General features: G+C 40.2%; 1 protein-coding gene across 1 annotated transcript; it reads left to right on the top strand.

Annotated features, from left to right (window-relative positions):
* Positions 1–18666: 18666 nt before the first annotated feature.
* nr0b2b (nuclear receptor subfamily 0, group B, member 2b) lies at positions 18667–20324 on the top strand. Its single transcript, XM_083982575.1, has 2 exons — positions 18667–19286; positions 19990–20324. The coding sequence occupies exons 1-2, from the start codon at positions 18722–18724 to the stop codon at positions 20229–20231; spliced, it is 807 nt and encodes a 268-aa protein (XP_083838701.1). The 5' UTR covers positions 18667–18721; the 3' UTR covers positions 20232–20324.
* Positions 20325–20330: the final 6 nt, after the last annotated feature.

Genomic DNA, 20330 nt, shown 5'->3' with positions numbered 1-20330 from the left:
AACTGTCATTATGAGACCTGTTCTTATACAGTATGTGTCATAAACGAGGTCCACTATACAACAGTTCATTTACTTGACAGGATACGCGTGTGACAAAGCGAACAGTTGGAGGCTTCACTGGGTAGTCGGAGCCAAACTGGCAGAACAGCTCAAACGTTCCATTCTCATAGGGCGTATCAGGAGGGCCCTCCATGAGGATCTTCCAGAAGCCTGGAAATGAATAATAAGGTAGAACACTTCATGGGTTTTATCAAGTTTTGCTGATATTACTGGAGAAGCCTGTTAACATTTTGAACTTGGTGGAAAATATTTTACAAAATTGTATTTCTGTTGTTTGGACAAGAAATGTATACAGTGAGTTCCAGTTAAAGGGATAGTTCACCCCAAATTCTCATTATCTACTCACTCTCATGTCAACTAAGAGCTGTGAGAATTTTCAGAGTCCTCCGTGCCTTCTCTGAGTTACGGGGGGGTCCGTGCAGCAGTATTTGTCCATATAATGGTTGTCAATGGATACCAACTTTCTTCGTCCAAAAAGACACACCAAAAAACATCCAAATACCTCCATGCTGCTCGTATGTAATGTCCCTCTGGTATTGAAGCCCCAACATGAGAAATTGTTCCGCCGCGTGATTTGCACTGACACAGGAAGAGCAGTGAACTGAGACACTGGGAGCTTCCGCTACAAACAAGCTTAAAATATAGATTTTTTTTTTTTCGGAACAATTTCTCATGTCGGGGCTTCAATACCAGACGGACATTACAGACGAGCAGTATGGAGGTATTTGGATGTTTTTTGGTGTGTCTTTTTGGACGAAGAAAGTTGGTATCCATTCACAACCATTATATGGACAAATACTGCTGCACGGACCCCCCCGTAACTCAGAGAAGGAACGGAGGACTCTGAAAATTCTCACAGCTCACAGAAATTTGAATTTTGGGTGAACTATCCCTTTAATGACTATACAGTATGTAACATACAATACATTATGGATGAAGAATTTAGGAAAGAATAAGGGGCAAAAAGTATGGATATAAAATATATATTAGGTTTGGATGAAACAATTGTCAGAAAAACAAGCCACTCACTGAAGTCAGATTCAGCTGGAAAGACATTAAAGTAGGGATGTGGGTCACAGTGCAGGCTCTTCAGCTCCTCCAGGATACGTCTGTCCTTCTCCATGAAGCGTCCATCTTTGGTGTCATGGATCCTCTTTTTCAGCACACTAGTTCAGAATTAATACCAAACCGTGTAATAGTTCAGATTATAGAGAACTAGATGTGATGTTAATTTACTGATGTCTCACAACTAGAATCACTTGTGTGCCTTGTGTCTGGAATAATGGCTAAAAAGTTTCTTTCTGAGGTCACACTGACCTTGGCCTCTGGCAAATTGATTAGACCACAGTCTAATGAGTCCAGATGGACATTGTGCTAAATTTGAAGAGATCCCCATGAGGAGTTCTTATGATACCGCTTCCAATTAAAGTTTGTGCCAAGTTTGAGGAAGTTCTGTTGGGGCTTTACTGAGATAAGAATGGGATGTAGAGACCTACTTACCTCTCTGTCACTGTGACTTTATTGTTCATCTGGCTTGGTAAAACAGCCTCTGGGAATTTATCATACCCATGAGTAGCAAAGAGACCTGTTAAAAGTGTCTGGAAAAAACAATAAATACTGTTAAGTTGATTCATGCATTCTCATTTTCAGAGCACTTTCAACAGAATCGTGGACCACAGCCAGTGTACTAACTTCAGTGATGGAGGATGGGTCAGCTTTGCTCTTGGGTTTCCTCATCTCCAAAGAAAGAACAGTCTCTATCTCAAAAAGCTTGAGACCATCTTTGCTCGTCTCTGGTTTGAAGCAGCAGCCTCCTGAAAGCAAATCAATCAAAGAGGAGCCTTAATTCACCACAAACTGTCCACACACATATATAATATAGTCTAGCGGCAAGTCCTCAAAAAAGGCTTTAGTTTTTGAGATACCCCGTCCCCTACCCGAGGTAGAACAAAACACAACTGTGTTTTTTTTTAATCTTTAGGGTCTCCTATTCATGAAATGGAATGTTGTGAAATTTTATTTTGGGGCAAAATTTGTTTTTGGGGGTATTATTTAGAACTACCCCAATCTCTGTAAAACAGACAAATTAGGCCTGTCCAGTAGAAAGATGACAAAAAAAGCCCATCACTTGAGAATGCTCACTCTTTTCCTATTCATATTTGCTGAGCTATGAACCAGGTATTTGTCCTACATCACCAGTCAGTCAGAAATTAATTCACTTTTAAAAAATCATGAAAAATGAACCTGAAAACATAGTTGTAATTTAGGCGGAAATTAAAAATACAACATACAATACAAAAACTACTGTGAACGAAACCTTTTACTCTTTGTAATCACAGTTTAGAAGCCTAAAAGTAACTGGAATGATCGGATAAACAAGTCATATGTAATGAAAAATCCTTTGCAGTCACCTGCTGTGCAAAAATTGGTGGAAGTGGACTATTTATTTGACTTTTTATTTTGTTATGTGACATGGACAGGGGCGGCAGTGGCTCAGGCGGTAGAGCGGGTCGTCCAATGATCAGAGGGTTTGCGGTTTGAATGTTGAATTAATGTTTGGTGGTTTCTGTAAAGTGCTTTGAGTGCTTAGAAATGGCTATATAAATCCAAGCCATTATTATTATTACTGAAACTAAATTCCCAGTCCTATAATATGCTATAAGAAAACTGTTTGATGACATTTTGTAAAAACTCACCTGTTGCAATGCTGATTGCATGGAGACAACGGTCTTGGACATCTCCAAGAAGAATTGAATCCAAAATGATGTTTGAGTTTATCAGGGAGACTGCAACAGACACTGGCTGGTTTGTGGATCTACAAATAAAACAAATATTAGGATATGTTCTCATAAAAAACATCACATAATATAATATAACATGTGTGTTACATCTGGATGCAAAGTGCATCTCTGTGTCAATCAAACAATATCACATTCACATCCAAAGCAACACTGCATCTCATCATGACTATATGGCATCACAGCTAACTTGAGTGGGAAATGAGTTTTACCCAACATCATATCCATCGGTGAGGCACAGAATACGAAGTCTGCAGTTTGGGAACTCCCTCTTTACTTTTTCTAGCTCAAGCATTCCATGTTGTAGAGCATCATACAGCTTGGTGTGTCCAGCTGCCTGAAGAGTGTGTATGTGCTCCTTTAGAAAGAAACCAGTGTATATTAACCTACTATATTACGTTAAAGTTTGATACAGCCATTGTATAAAATTGCACACGGTGTGATGTATTTACCTTGAACTTTTCCAGTGTTTCTGTAAATGTGTGGAGGGTTGTCACTGTAGAGTTGAACGTCACAAGACCAATGACATGGTGGAAATCATAGGCCATGCTGCGGGTTGCAAAGTTATCAAAAAGCTCTTTGACAGCATGGATCTTCTGTATCTCCACACTCCCATAGCAATTCTCAATCATAGATGAGCTCGTATCGATCAGCACCTGATGAAAGTAAATAAGTAAGTAAGTTCAAATTTAAAAAATGACTTTATTTATATGTCAAAAAGACCTAAAACCTTTTGTAAATGTGTAGCCTACACTGAGTTGTTTCCATGCCTTTAAAAAGCTTGTGGCCATAGGCTGACTGCTGTCACGGTGCAATGACAGACCCCAAAGCTACAAAACAAGATTCAGGTTGTCTGCCCCACTCTGATTTATGCACCTTGATCTTAAATAAACTGAGTTATTTTCAAACACAAAGTTGAAACTTTGTGAGTCTGTACAGCTGAGGTTTGTTTTCAATGCTGTTTCCACACTATATGCAACATATCACTCCAGGTACAGTACCTCTCCAAAATCTGTATGAAATTGAGTACATCCAACATCCAACATACCATATGTGTATGTGTATGTATATGTATAAGACTCAGAAATACCAGTATGGCCTCTTTGGGAGTCCTGGTTGTGACAAATGAATGGTCATCCCTATGGTCACCAGTCCTGCACAGAACATAGTCATATCACATTAAGCTGCAATGCGTTTGTGAAAATGCAAATAAATAGGGACTCTACTTTTTCTGTTTAGTTAATGAAGCATCTGCCCTGTATTACATTTGCTAAACTCCTGTTGCCCATCAATTTAAAGTGAATAATTCATATTTTTAAAGTGAGAAACTGTTTTTTTTTTAGAAATGTTTGTGTCTTTAGCACTGTGCAAGTCTATACAAGTTGGCAGCTGGCAGTTTTAAATGAAGTTCTCAGGACATACAATGTGCAAAAATACCTCCTAAAGCCTCAATTTAGTCTTGGACTTGGCTGCCTGAAGGCCAAGTCAAACTCGTTTTCATCTGTATATCTTACTTTCAGTAGAATTGAGGTACTCACTGAGCTGCCAACACGTTCACATCCACACTTTCAGCATTGCCAGATAGACAATTATACACATGGATCGTTGCAGGGACTGCCTTGTTTTTATTCAGATAAACACCAAGATTGTCTGCAAAAGAAAAACAAAACGTAACAGGAAGAGCAACAGCACACAAGTTTTAACACACTTTTTCCTGGCTGATTTGCATATAAAGAAGTGCATGTCCAACCATGACATCACACTGAACACTCCACTCAGGGCACAGATAAGTATCTGCACCTCATTTATATGGTGCTCTCCACCGTTTGTCTTGCAGGATATCATACATTCACTGCCACAGCAACAGATCCACCAGCACAAATTTCTATAGCGGCAGGGACGTGCACATGACTATAGAGGGGCAGGGGCTCATCATCAGAAAAGGGCAGTATGTACAATTTTTTTCAGGCCTTAATATCAAAATAAATACATTAAAATAAATTACAGTTACTATTTAGTCGGTAGAGAAAGCCTGCACGCCTTCAGGACTGCAGAGTCATGACTTCTGAACTGGTAGGCTAAGGCTAATATGGTATTGGGTGCACATTAACATGGCTTGCAGAAAAAAAAAATCATGTGCAAGTGCAAAATAGAAGTAGGCTAAGCCTACAGGCTACACACACAAAACCAAGAAATGACTACTGTGACTGCTACTGTGCATATTTCAGAACAGCAGCAATATTTACAACAGCAAAGTCACAATTACCAGTAACTCAATATCTGGAAACAAATTCAAATAGTCAGTGAAATCAAGCTGAGTGAGTGATTCCTCCTGTTGCTGTTGTTGTTCATTACACTCAGGTGATGTTAGACAGAGGACGGGGTGGGGCTTAACTCTTAACAAGCAGTCAGCTAAACAAACACAAATGAGCGCTTTTCTGAAATATGACTCATATTAAACTCGTTGAATAAGTGGAAGGTGACTTGTCAGAACCAACAAGGAAGTGATGTTGGTGGATTTATAACTCACAAGATTCAACACAAGTCGCTCCACTGTCCCGTCTCATCTATGTGCGGGTTATCGGCTTCTACTTCTCTCTCTCTCTCTCTCTGGACGTGCATGTGAGAGAGCGCGCACCGCGGGGAAGCCCGGCCCCTCAGTGAGGGACAGAGCGGACAACACACACACCAACGTACATACACAATACAGTGTGTATTACAAGGAAATGCGTACGGTAGATAACCGTGGCATTTTTTACAGCGCGGTTGTTTACATCCTCATGCACAACAGGAATGCATTTATTGAAAAAAAAAAAAAAAAAAAGGGCACTTTTTAATACGAGGCAAAAAGGGCAGGGGCTCAAGCACCCTTTGGGCCCTATGTGTGCACGTGCCTGTATAGCGGTATATTGGTTTTACTGACACACTGGTGTTTTATGTCATACCTTCTCTCAGCAAAACAAGACATGGTTCTTGAACTCCTAGATCCTTCAAACGCAGTGGTGGAGATACTCTGAGCAGAGGGGAAGCTTCCAGGTCTTCTGCCATGTTTGCAAATGTTTTCCCAGTATTAATGTTGAAGCTGTAATTTAAACACACAAATTACTGAACAGGTTATTGCGGAATGCAAACTTAAAACAACTGGGAAATAGTTTTTAATTTAATCTTTATTCATAAAGCTGTATGAGATTAAAAATAATCAATTACTAATCATTATTAGCTTGTGTCACACATACTGTACAGTATGTGCAGCTACTGGTGCAAATCTGTACGACAAAGCTTCAAAATGTGTGTTTGTTCTTTCTTTTCTCTGCACTCCTCCCGTTAGCAACGCCAGCCCTGCCCAGAGATTTATAACATAGTGTTGTGAACAGACCCGAAGAAACGGCCTATTTTCACGGCCTAAAAGAGGTTTTACCTGAAAAAGAAATACACAGTTCCATTGTTCGCTATAATATAATTTTTTCCCTTCAAAGTGCAGGAAAAACACAGTTTTTATTTGGACCTAACCAACTGCTGATCGGCGGGCGCTAACCCTGGGCGGAGGGATACATGAGTTGGTTAGGTCCAAATAAAAACTGTGTTTTTCCTGCACTTTGAAGGGAAAAAATTATATTATAGCGAACAATGGAACTGTGTATTTTTTTTCAGGTAAAACCTCTTTTAGGCCGTTTCTTTGGGTCTGTTCACAACACTGTATGTTGTAAATCTCTGGGCAGGGCTATGGGCTGGCGTTGCTAACGGGAGGAGTGCAGAGAGTCTTCTACTGCAATTAAAGTATTTAGGGGCTATTTGTAGATCATACAACCCCACTTTAAAAAAATGCTACTATCCCTTTAATAATACATACTTCTGTCCAGTCACACTGTCGTTGGAAATCAGCAGATGATATGTTGAAACTGAAGGATGAACGCTGAGCAGAATCTTCTCAGTGTTGCCGTCTCTCCTGAGTGACGTTTCTCGCAAAACCTCCTCAGTGCAGTTTGGAATCTTCTCTCCATCTTAATGAAAAGAAAAAAAAACCCTCATTAAGTTAACATTTATTATATTATGATATTACACTGCATGACCATCAGGAGATTACATGTCTGCAAAATGTGCATATCCTTGTTGGTTTTCTATCGTAATTTAGATCAGTAAGCATAAGATTTGCTTGTTTCTTTTGTACCTTGGATTTTCTGCAGCACAACCGCTCTCTCCAAGGCCCCTGGGACTCCTGGAACACTGACTGGCTCGAGGAAACGTCTGCCTTCTTCAGACAACAGGGAACATGGTGCGTAGTTCTCATGATCGGACGTCTCTTTCTGTAAAAATGATACAGTAGCAACACTACATGAGACATCAGGCAGTATAGGAAGACTCCTCTGTAACTACAGGCTTGGTGTCATTCAACAAGGTTTTTATTAAGCAGGTTCTACACTGAGTTTGTTCCAGAATCATTAGGGTGTGTGAATGTGGAACAATATAAATATAAAACATTACACTATGTGTTGGTATTAAAATGGTGTAACCGGTTACACCACCATGAAAAGCCTTTTCAAATGTCAAAAGTCAAATGGTTTAACCATGCCATTGTGTTTGACATTTAATTTTAAAATCAAATTTCACAAGCATTGGGGAGGTGCGTGGCGCAGTGGTTAAGGCGGCCGCCCCATGTAGAGGCAGTCCTCAACGCAGGCGTCCCCGGTTCGAATCCCGCATCGGGCAGACCTTTCCTGCATGTCATTCCCCCTCTCTCTGCCTCCCCCTTTCATGTCTATCTATACTATGGCTATCAAATAAAGGCATAAAAAGCCAAAAAATATACTTAAAAAAAAAAAATTCACAAGCATTACCATTCACACCCATATAAGCCCATGGCCTTGATTTCAATATTTCAAACATATTTTTTAAGTAAATATTATTTTTTTATGACTCATGTGAATTATTAATGTTTTTCTAGGGTCATACCATTCAGCATTTGAACTTACCAAACTCAACAAGCACAAATATAAGATCATGCCAAACTAATAGATATGGTTTTTATTGAGACTTTTTAAGCAGGTTGAAGTTTTTTTAAAAGCAGAAATTTTATATTGGGTCCCTAAAAATGAATGTGGAAGTGCAAGTTAATCATACTTTTTTTTTTTTCAAATTTTAACCCTTTTAAAACTGACTGAACCATGTGGACACAAAAACATTAGCGTCACATATACTACAAGAATTCTACATATAATATAACAGAGGGCAACTGCACATGGTAGGTAGTTTAAATAGATCATAGGAGGACAATTATTGCCTTGTTAGAATAATAAATTAACGATAAACGATATGAGGTGTCTGAGGAGGGTTTTTTATATTATTATTAAAGCAGAAGTAAGCGATCCGGTCGTTTCGGCTAATGCTGCGTTCCAGGCAGGCTTTTGAAACCGTAAATTACAGCTTCAAGTCACAACTTACGACTTTGTAGCGTTCCAGGCAACCCATTCGTGTTTTTCCGACCTGTTTTACCTGTGAAAGTCACTATAACGGCCACTCGTAACTTCCGACCGGTGAACTCGTACCAGATCGAACTGGTACGACTTCACAGGTCGGAAAAACACGAGTTACGAGTTGCCTTGAACGCACCATAACAGTCCTCGTCCCTACGTCACCACATTCACGGCGTCCCTTGGCTGCACACACAGCCCTGCATGCCGTTCTCTCTCCTCATTGGATAAAAACTGTAGGATACGATAAATGTTTTCTCCTCGACTCAGAGCAGAGCAGAGTGACTGACAGACCCGTGTTTCGGTCCAAACACTCTATGTAAGTGATTGCTGTCGGAAGATATAACTATTTAAGACTTATATTAACACAAATATATCACTTACTTCTGCTTTAATAATATAAAAAACCCTCCTCAGACACCTCATATCGTTTTGGCCTCTAGATAAATTTGGAAATACCTTTGCCTCTGACATGAGATGTGCCCAGCAGACTGTTGAATACTCAAAGACATCAAGATCTTCAATGATCTTTCCCCCACGGTCCTTTTCAAGTTTTGGCAAAAGCTCTCTAAAGAGAGTGTACAGGCCTTCAACAACTGCAATCTACCGGAAAAGAAAACAGTCATGTGAATATACTGAATGTGAATCACTAGTGAAACAATTTGCTAATAAAAGTGTTATAATTTACCTTTTGAGTCCTGGATATGATTTCATTCTTGCAGAGTATCTGATACAAACTTTGAGCCAGAGGGTTACATCCAGTTAGCTTCCGAATGTAGCCAATCAATGTCTTGTGTGGAACCACTGGAGATCTGACTTTCTAGATGAGAACAATGTTATGATATTAAAAACTATTGCTAGTAACTGAGTGTTATTTTAGTAGAGACTTCACATTTCTTTGTGCAGAAAGTGCAGTCTCAAGTGCAGTAACATTAAACTCAGTGAAGCTTATCGTCACCGATCATGTTAAAACATGAAAGAACGAAATACATTACTCAGGTCCAGCAGCGTAAAGGATAATAACATTTCAAAGAAACAGACTATAATAACAATAATGATAATAAATGTTGAAAATGTGGTGATTTTGCTTGTTGTCATACTGAGGATCAGAAAAGAATCAATATCACTTCCATCTCTTTGAGCAAAATAAGACAAATAAGGTCACTGTACTTGTAACAAAGGGCTTACAATGATGTAGAGCGATGAGAAGAGGGCACTGATTCCTTTGGGGGTTTGTTGCACTGAGGGCTTCACATCATCATAGAAGAAATCTGTGGGGGCTGGACGCTCCTCAGAAAAAGAGGACAGTGAGAAGTGAAGAGTGGAGTCCTCTGAGATTCCACAACTCTCCAATGTGTTGCCACTTCCACTTTCACCTCTGAAAATGTAGTAGACAAACACATGAACAGAACACAGTGTACAAATAGACACATCCAAGCCCCCCTGATCCATAGATGACAATAATTACTTGTAATGAAGAACGTGTGCTGGGATCCCACTTTCATTAGCTAGCTTGTTCCTCAAATGAGCTATTGTGTCTTTTTGCAGGTCCACGTTCACCTCAAAGTCTCCCTGTGTGAAATAAAGATGTATATATATGTGAGACAAATAGTAAACCACCACCATTCAGAACCCATAGGAACCCTTTCATTTACAGGACATTGATTATCTAATAATTCATGTATTTATATATCATGGAACTATTCAGCAATAACAGTCGTGTTCAGTCAGAATAATGACAAGTTGGAGTAAACATGAGCACTGAATTGTGTGAGTTGCAGGACATGAAGAATAGAACAAATTCCTGGATAGAAGTTGAAACAACAATAAAAAAAAATAAAAAATAAAAAACTAGTGTAGTTGACGGCCGTGAAAAAATGGGTTTTATCTCCACAGGCAGAGGAAGAAGCAACAATAGAGTGAATAAATCAATATTCTGCAAATAAAGGAAAGATATTTATTTAACAGTTCTGATGTGAAATAGGCCAGATGGTTTTCTTATGCCTCTCCCACTGATGCTCATATCATGAAGTCGGGGAAATAAATTGTCACCTTGTCACCATAAACTCACCTTGAGCATGACATGGCACCGAACTGTGTCTGTTCCACGTGTTCCATCTTTCTGTTGTTTTGAATTTGGGGGAGCCGTCGGCAAGTTCTCCTTCGGTGTAAATATAGCGTAGATTACATCTCCGCTTTGAATGTGTCTGTCTTGTAAAGACCCTGTAGATACAACAAGATAAAAATGATTTATTATTAGACTATCATTTTAAGGTGCAATATGTAAGAATGTGGCCAAAAACGGTTACTGCAGTCAAATTCAAAACACAGCGATCTAATTTTTTCTCCCAGTCGTAGCGGCAGCTCAGTGGAAGCAGACTGAGGCTGAAATGCCACTGACGCCGCCGTGACTGGGAGAGAGGGCTAGGTGGCGCAACATGTAAACACGTAAATTCTCAATACATAAACATGATTTGCAGTCTGCAAAAAAAGATTTTTAATGCGAATACTCTGGCTGTACTATTGTTGTTGGTGAGTTCATCATGTTATATGAACATTATTCCTGAGTCTCTGTGACATATTAGGAGGATTTTACTGCAGTTGCTTTAGATTTCTTACATACTGTACCTTTAAATGCATTGTTGAATCAGTTTCTTTTTAATTTATTTAGAACAGCAATAGCTTCTGAGAGGATCTGTTAAAGTCACAGGTTTGTCTTTTTGGGGGATGTTTAAATTTGAACATCATTATAATGAATGTTTTGTATATTTTTTGTTCACACTGACTCAGTGTAAAAAAAAAAAAAAAACACGTCTTCATATCAAGAAACTGTTGCAGCTGTTGTTCCCACCAGACACATTGTGCTCTGTGTTATTCAATTGACCCTTCGCCAACCCCTCCCACAAACGGCTATTGTCCAATCCTACGTTAGCAACCGTAACTATAGGCCTGGCAAGCTTTCGGCAATGAGTCATTACGTTTGCTTTTGTGGACACATTTTGAGACTAGGACGAAAAACATTTGTTTGTAGAGAAGGATGTTGTTGTTGCTGCTGCTGCTGCTGCTACGGCGGCGGCGGCAGCAATATAGAGATGTTCAGAAACGAGCGGACTTTTTTTTCGACTTGAGCAAGTGTAAATATGGGGATAACCATATGTTCACCTCCGAAATGACAGCTGTACTTTTAGGGCTTTTACCTGAGCTTTTACCTTGGAGAGGGATCCTCCAGGCAGGGACTGCTTTCACTGACTGATACAGCGGTGGGAGAAAAAAACAGCAGCGAAAGCTGTAATGTGGTTCACAATCGCCCCAAAACTTGCAGTTTGACAACGTTTCATGACCAGTGAGATGACCTAAGTCTTGGTGGGTTGATAGACGGTAAAATGACCAGCCCTTACTGCTGCTCTGTACATTGTCCAGTCGTGTCGTTGAACAGATGTTTTATCCTCCTGCGCGAGTCACGTCACTGAAAACTCTGAATGATCTTTGTGACTTCTTCTCTCTATTATCTCAGAACAGTTTATCCAGAAATTTGCTGATATTTCAGTTGAAATCCATACCAAATATTGCCAGGAGCATGGCTGGGAGTGAAAGCTTGCCCGGCGTAGCAACTGTAACCAAGGGGGCGGGGCTTACGCGAAGGGTCAATTATAATCAGGCCACGCCATACCACCCCCACCAGCTTTACTTGATCTGGACCTAGTAATTAAGGCCTCAGGTGTTGCAGGAGTGTTTCTGTAGCTCCATCCACAGGAGGTTCAGTTTAAAGCTACTTGTGCCATTAGTATAGTGTCTTGTTAGGTGGGTTAACAGAAGGCCGACATTCTCCCCACAACATAACATGTCATCAGTGTTTGAGTATTATGTTGTTGTTGACAGAGTTCCAAATGTTACAACACCCTGCTTTACAGGTGAAGGCACAACGACAGGAGCAAAGAGCAACTATTTGGATTGTCGACAAGTGCTGGAAGCAATAACTGAAGTTTAAGCTGTGTTAATGAGCTTATTAAATTCCTTCTGTGTATCTGTATATATACGTACGGTTGTATATACAGTATACACATACATTATAATTATCTCTATACAGACATGGACAAAACAGTTGGTACCCTTAGGTTAAAGAAAGAAAAACCCACAATTATCACTGAGATAACTTGAAACTGAGAAAATTGATAAAAAAATAATTGTGAAAATTAACTCATGAAAACCAGACATTGCTTTTGAATGTAGGTCAACATAATTATTTCAAAAGATAAAATAATAATCTTTTGTTGCATAAGATTTTGAGCCAATCACTGCAGTCAGGTGAATTCTGACTGCAGCACCCGTTGACTCCTCGTGAGCAAAAGGATTGAAGGCTGTTCTTCTTGCTCCGGCTCCTTCCACACATGTAGACCAGGGCTCATCGAAGACCACGTCAGAACAGCCCAGTGTTTTGTTTTGTATCATTACCCAGTTGGAGGAGCCCTGACCTGCTTTCTGACACTGGGCAGCACATTTTGCTGCAGAATGACCCCCTGTATCAGGTGCAACAAAGCAGCCCCAGAACAGAACCGGGTCTGATCCATGTTTCACAGTAGGGACAGTCTTTTCTATGCTTCATTTTTGCATCTTTGTAAAATGAGCTGATGTGACTTACCAAAAAGCTTCAGTCTTGGATCAAAGAGCTCCACACAAAGCTTCTAGGAGAACATCCTTTGGTCCTTTACTTTTAGCAGTTTCAAGTTATTTCAGTGACAGTTGTGGGTTTTTCTGTCTTTAACAGGAGCGTACCAACAATTTTTTCCATGTCTGTACGTTATAAACGCTGCTTTCCCATATTACATTATTTTTTGGTATACGTTACATTACAGACATTACATTATGGTGCATATTGCATAATCACACTGACATTATTAATTTCAAAGGTGGATGATCTTACATGTGTTGAAGAAGGGATCGTCAGTCAGGGGCATGCCATCCAGTGTGTAGAGACAGACACCATTAGATGAAGGAATACTCTCAAGGTGGCAAATCCTCAGCATCAGATCTTCCACTGTGTTCTGTGATGGATCCATGTCTGTGTATTTAAATTAACAAGATGTATAAAAAATCATGTGTTTTCATGCTCTACACATTCACTGCTGGAGACATTAACAAACAGTGACTACAGGAACATATAGGCCTAATGCATTTTTCAGATGATGGAATCATTAATATAATACCTATAAATTCAATGTTGTCACTGTTTTCTTTCTTCTTGACTCACCCTGCAACGGTTATTTGTCCTCTATCCCTTTTTGTTTGTTCTGTGGGAACCTTTGTCTCCACCCTACACCTGCACCAGCCTGTGCCACTTAAAGGCAGACAAGTGTCTCAAAGCCTCCATGCTTCCAAATCAGTAGCAAAATGTACATTTTTCCACTGATATGTTCAATCCATGTAAAATAAACCACACAAACAAAAAGAGGAATAAAATTCTGATTTCCTTACCTCTGATGCATTTCAGTTCTGGACATTTGGGGTATGTGTACTGCAGAGAGAATGACTTCACTGAGTTTTGCTCCGATGTTGCAGCTGGCTGTGCTGGGGCTCGAAATCTGCCAATGTTTGTTTTCAGAGAGGAAAAGCGATTCTTTTCCACCTGACTTAATCCTGTTTGGAAAAAGGGGTTAATCTCCATTTCAGATTAAACAAACTCTTATGATAAACTATTTCTTAATTTAAATTTAACTCAGGATAAATCCTGAGTTAAGTTTAAATTAACTCAGGATAATTTTCTATTTAAACTAGTCCAAATAGAAAATGCAAATTTGCTAAATTTGTTAAAATATCATTAATACATACATACTGACGTCTTTAATTCAAAGTAAATTCATATCAATCCATCCTTTAACAGCACATTTTAAGATCTCAAGGTAATCCCAAGAAAATATTGGGTGTGCAATGCATTCCTTTACCTACATTGACCTATTCCCTTTTATCTCACCGCATATTATGATCTGAAGCATGTTTTGAGGTGTGTTCTCCCAGTGCTCTTTACTATAGAATCATTATTGGAGTGGAATGTATACAGGTTAGATCATGCAAGTTGAACTGGTTCTTATTGTTTTCAGCAGTTAAACCCCTGGCTTCCTTTGACACAACGTTGTCGACTGGTCCAAGTCATGCCATTCATATTAAAACAGCAACAATACCCACTCTTGCGATAAATATCATTATGGAATTTGCATAATAAACAGTAACTGATTAGTGATCTTACCAAAGCTGGTTAAATCTTCCTCTGTCACACTGTCAAGGAAATCTCTTTCATCCTTCACACCTAACTGTAGAAAGTGGTTGTAGTAAGTCTGTAATCTGTGCTTCTCAAGTAGGTGGAAAATTGCTTCCATCTAAAACAGAATGAAGACACAAATATTCAGTGATATTCATTCCAGAGGTTAAATCATATTTCTAGATGTTTAAATTGCACAAACGTAGCCTACCTTGATGTGTTCCACAGTTAAATCCCCCAGATTTGCGGTGTTGTTTTTACTCTCCAGGAGATGGATGCCCACTGGCTCTTTTCTAAATGTTACTTGTGGGCGGAGCTTCTGTCTGAGCTGTCCCACTTCGCTGGCACACGTTGTGGGATATTATTTTACTCAGCTGAAAGGTGAGTCAGCCGTGGTTTTGTGCAATAATCACATCACCCTGCTTATTATTGGTGGGAGGGATGGAAGACAGATGGAATGTAAAATCTCACAGGTTCTGTTGAACCGGTGCTTCATATAGGCTTTCGGCTGTACAAAAAGAGCTGCTTGAGTGTGACTGAAGCACTGGTGACATGTTTTAACAACTCAAATTACAAAACACAACAACAAAATATGCACTCAGTTTTACATCTTGAAATACTGGCTTTGAACCTCAGTGAAACACACAATTTCATAGGACAATTTATCTGTATACAGGTTGATGATCAGTGTTATACTTCTGAAAAGAGTTGACAAAAGCCTTTCCAGCTTATGGTAAAGATGATAAAAACAGATCAAATGCTCATGGATGCATGTTAAAGTATAACTGCAGTAGGGCTATCAACACAGCCAATCTGCTGAGAAATAATTTTGTACTGGGTAGATACAGGGCTGAAACAAAGCCACATCACCTCTGTTTAAGTGCCACAGTTTTATCCTGTTGAAATACTGACTCAGTTATACTTTAAAGCAGAAGTAAGTGGTCCGGTCGTTTTCGCTAATGCTGCGTTCCAGGCAGGCTTTTGAAATCGTAAATAACAGCTTCAAGTCACAACTTACGACTTTGTAGCGTTCCAGGCAACCCACTCGTGTTTTTCCGACCTGTTTTACCGGTGAAAGTCACTATAACGGCCACTCGTAACTTCCGACCGGTGAACTCGTACCAGATCGAACTGGTACCACTTCACGGTCGGAAAAATACGAGTTTCCTTGAACGCACCATAACAGTCCTCGTCCCTACGTCACCACATTCACGGCGTTCCTTGGCTGCACACACAGCCCTGCATGCCGTTCTCTCTTCTCATTGGATAAAAACTGTAGGATACGATAAATGTTTTCTCTTCGGCTCAGAGCAGAGCAGAGTGACTGACAGACCCGTGTTTCAGACCAAACACTCTATGTAAGTGATTGCTGTCGGAAGATAGAACTATTTAAGACTTATATTAACACAAATATATCACTCACTTCTGCTTTAACTAAACTAGAAAAGGATACAACTAGGCTATAGCTGACAAATATTTGGGAGTAAAAGGTAACTTTTCTGTAGAAATGTACACTACCAATCAAAAAATTTGGATGCACCTTCTCATTCAATGGTATTTCTTTATTTTCTATTACTTTCTACATTGTAGCCTAGGACATCAAAACTATTAAGGAACATATGGAGTTATGCAGTTAAAGGGACAACGAGGAGTTTTGGAAAAGCAAAGCGTTTTCACACTACATTTATGAGCCTCCGCGCACCGTGAAATTCTTTGACCGGTGCAAGACAGACTCATATTTTAATTCATCAAGAATTAAAGTCAGAGGTTCAAAGACGATCAGATACCGTCGTAGTTCCCACCATAAACGGCGATTCGGTGGCGTTATTCTCATGACTCGGCGGGCAGCGTCCGCAAAACCGAAAGTAAGGAAACGCTGGTCGGCTCGACCAGCATTTCCACCACTACTAATAATAACTAAATAACGATAGAGACAAAACGATATATTTATCGAAAATGGGCCCATTAACAAGTGGTAACGTAGATTCATCCACATTAATATGATACTTTTTTATTGGCGCGGAATTTTTCGTTCTGCCGATGGAGAAACTCCTCGTTGTCCCTTTAACACAAAACTTATAATCAAAACAAAAAGTGTTATCTATCACCTGACCTAAAATTAAGATGGTTTGGGATGAGTTGGACCACAGAGTGAAGGTAAAACAGTCTGAGCACCTCTGAACTCCTTCAAGACTGTTGGAAAACCGTTCCAGGTGACGACCTCATGAAGCTGCAGAGAAGGTAAAGAGTTTGCAAAAAGCTACTATCAAAGCAAAAGGTGGTTACTTTGAAAAGTCTAATATAGAAAACACATTCTGCTTTGTTTAACACTTCTTTACATTCCATGTGTTCCTTCATAGTTTTGATGTCTTCAGTTTGAATCTGCAATGTAGAAAGTAATGAAAATAAAGAAATACCATGAGAAGGTGTTTCCAAAGTAAATAAATTCTACCATGGCCATTCACAACTTTATAACTGAAAGAAATGATGGATCACCATGTACAAGGCGCCATAAATCTTTACATTGCATTCAAACACTTCATTTACTGTGTTGTAATATTGGGTTATTTTACAGTTTCTTTTTTAAATGTTTATTATTTTCATTGTCTGTGGACACTAATCAAAATGTCATCCTAGCTGTTTGCTTTGCTTGCTGTGACCGACAGGGTCAGTGACAGTGACAGTAAATGATTAAAGGGAGAATAAGAATCAAATTAAATCCGTTGACAGTTGTGGTTTTGGGAGTGAACTGAGCTAAATGTCACATCACAGCCGTAGAACTTGGGCTGGTGAATGTTTGAATCATAATTTTGTTGACATTACTTCAAGCACTATCTGCCGTGCCTGTGGTTTGACTGAGAAGCACTAAGAAGTAGGTCAGTAGAGATTTTGTTTATAATTCTACAATTTTGCTACAACTAACTCTTTCCAGAACGATCTTGCCTTCGTTTTAAAGGGATAGTTCACCCAAAATTCAAATTTCACTCATTATCTACGTACCCTCATGTCGACTAAGAGCTGTGAGAATTTTCAGAGTCCTCCGTGCCTGCTCTGAGTTATGGGGGGGTCCGCGTAGCAGTATTTATCCATATAATGGTTGTCAATGGATACCAACTTTCTTCGTCCAAAAAGACACACCAAAAAACATCCAAATACCGCCATACTGCTCGTCTGTAATGTCCCTCTTGTATTGAAGCCCCGACATGAGAAATTGTTCCGGAAAAAATTAAATAAGTCTATATTTTAAGCTTGTTTGTAGCGGAAGCTCCCAGTGTCTCAGTTCACTGCTCTTCCTGTGTCAGTGCAAATCACGCGGCAGAACAATTTCTCATGTCGGGGCTTCAATACAAGAGGGGCATTACAGACGAGCAGTATGGAGGTATTTGGATGTTTTTTGTGTCTTTTTGGACGAAGAAAGTTGGTATCCATTGACAACCATTATATGGACAAATACTGCTGCACGGACCCCCCCGTAACTCAGAGAAGGAACGGAGGACTCTGAAAATTCTCACAGCTCTTAGTCGACATGAGGGTGAGTAGATAATGAGTGAAATTTGAATTTTGGGTGAACTATCCCTTTAACATGATAAATGATCACAGTCAGATAAAACCTCCAGAGAAAGACTTTATCAACTATGACTGGCATGTAATGTTTTAAACTGGTGTAAAAAAAAAAAAAGTTGAAATAATCATAATTTGTTAAGGACATTAAGTGCTTTTCTTTTTCTCATGGAGGGTATAGTGTAGGTGTAACTGGGGCACAAGTCAAGTGGCAGCCTGTGCGTTGACCCCGTCAGCCGCTGGTAGACAGGCACAGACAGAGTTAATGACTGAGACAAACATGATAAATGTCATTCACCCCTGCCAGCTACAGTATTTCTTTTCCTTGTAGGCTACAGCTGCTGAGTTTAACTAGTCTTATCACCTCCACGTGGAAGCAACCCAGATTCATGGGAAGTCCATGGTCACTGGGTTTTTTTTTTTCTCAATGAAAAAAGTTTAAAAAGGAGGGTCAAGGCTAAGCTTGTGCTGTGATCAGGTGACAGCCAGGATAAATAGGGAGTGAGCTGATCGCTGCATGGGTGAGACTGCCGGTGCTTCACGCAGCTCACTCACTCATTTTCCTTTGCTTTTTTTTTTTAATGGATATGTCCTTCGCTATGTTTGCTCTTGAAGAGAAGATTGCGAACAGAAGTTGTTCTGGTTCCCGGGATCAGCATCCTCACACTATCCTTTACAACATCTTGAGCTGGAGGGACAGGGCTGACCTCAACAGCAAGCTGAACTGGAACTCTGTAGCGCTCAACTGCCACTGTGAGCAGAGGAGGACGGTTTGCCTGAAGGACCCGAAGGCCAGCTGCCAGGTGGCCTCCGCCGTGCTGGTCAAAACCATCAGCTTCATGAGAGGTTTACCCTCCTTCGCTCAGCTTCCTTTAGGAGATCAGTCGTCGCTGTTGAGACGCTGCTGGGTCCCTTTGTTCGTCCTGGGACTCGCACAAGAGAGGATAGAGTTTGAAGTGACCGATGTACCAAAGTCAAGTATCCTCAGACAGATCCTGCTCAGACCAGGACTTTCTGATAAGGAGGCAGTCCAGCCGACTCTTGCTGGAGTCCACAGACTGAGAACTTGCTTGCATCAGCTGTGGAATCTGGATCTCAGCCCGAGGGAATATGCTTACCTGAAGGGGGCTATGTTGTTTAACCCAGGTAAAACATCCTTTCACTTGGTTGTGTTTTAAAGGGACAATGAGGAGTTTCTATTTGGTTATAAAAAAGTCTCACGTTAATGTGGATGAATCTACGTTACCACTTGTTAATGGGCCCATTTTCGATAAATATATGGTTTTGTCTCTATGGTTATTTTGTTATTATTAGTGGTGGTGGAAATGCTGGTCGAGCCGACCAGCGTTTCTTTACTTTCGGTTTCGTGGCGAGTCATGAGAATAACGCCGCCGAATTGCCGTTTATGGTCGGAACTACGACGGTATGTGATCGTCATTGAACCTCTGACTTTAATTCTTTTTTTTTTAAAGTGTATTTTTTGTTTTTTTTTGCTTTATTTGATAGCTCATAGTGAGATAGACAGGAAAGGGGGAGGCAGAGAGAGGGGGAATGACATGCAGGAAAGGTCTGCCCGACGTGGGATTCGAACCAGAGACGCCTGCGTTGAGGACTATAGCCTCTACATGGGGCGGCCGCTTTAACCACTGCGCCACGCACCGGCCCTGACTTTAATTCTTGATGAATGAAAACATGAGTCTGTCTTGCGCCGGTCAAAGAATGTCACGGTGCACGGAGGCTCATAAATGTAGTGTGAAAACGCTTCGCTTTTCCAAAACTCCTCGTTGTCCCTTTAATGAGTCTGGTATAATTGTTTCTATTAGCATTGACTTCCCTTCTATCACTACAGCTGTTCAAGGACTGACCGCCACGTTAGTGATTGAGGGTCTCCAACGGGAAGCTCAGGGCGCTCTCCAAGAAGTCGTCCACCACCGGCACCCAGAAGACGCCGGTCGCTTCAGACACATCGCCATAGCAGCCGCCGCCATTCAGACCGTCAGCCACAGTCTGCTCACTGAGCTCTTCTTCAAGCCCCTTATTGGCAACGCAAACATGTTACATTTATTATCAGAGATGTTATTTGTCCAATAAGATTAGAATAGAGTTTTTATTAGTTGAGTGTTTAAATGTTGAATTTTTTTTTACAGTGAAGTGCATGAAATAAACCCTCGAATACCTCATTGAGCTTAA

This window comes from Trachurus trachurus (genome assembly GCF_905171665.1).
Source record: "Trachurus trachurus genome assembly, chromosome: 11".
In the NCBI taxonomy this organism is placed as follows: Eukaryota; Metazoa; Chordata; class Actinopteri; order Carangiformes; family Carangidae; genus Trachurus; species Trachurus trachurus.
The sequence above is the reverse complement of the archived record's forward strand: the minus strand, read 5'-3'. Positions and strand labels throughout refer to the sequence as shown.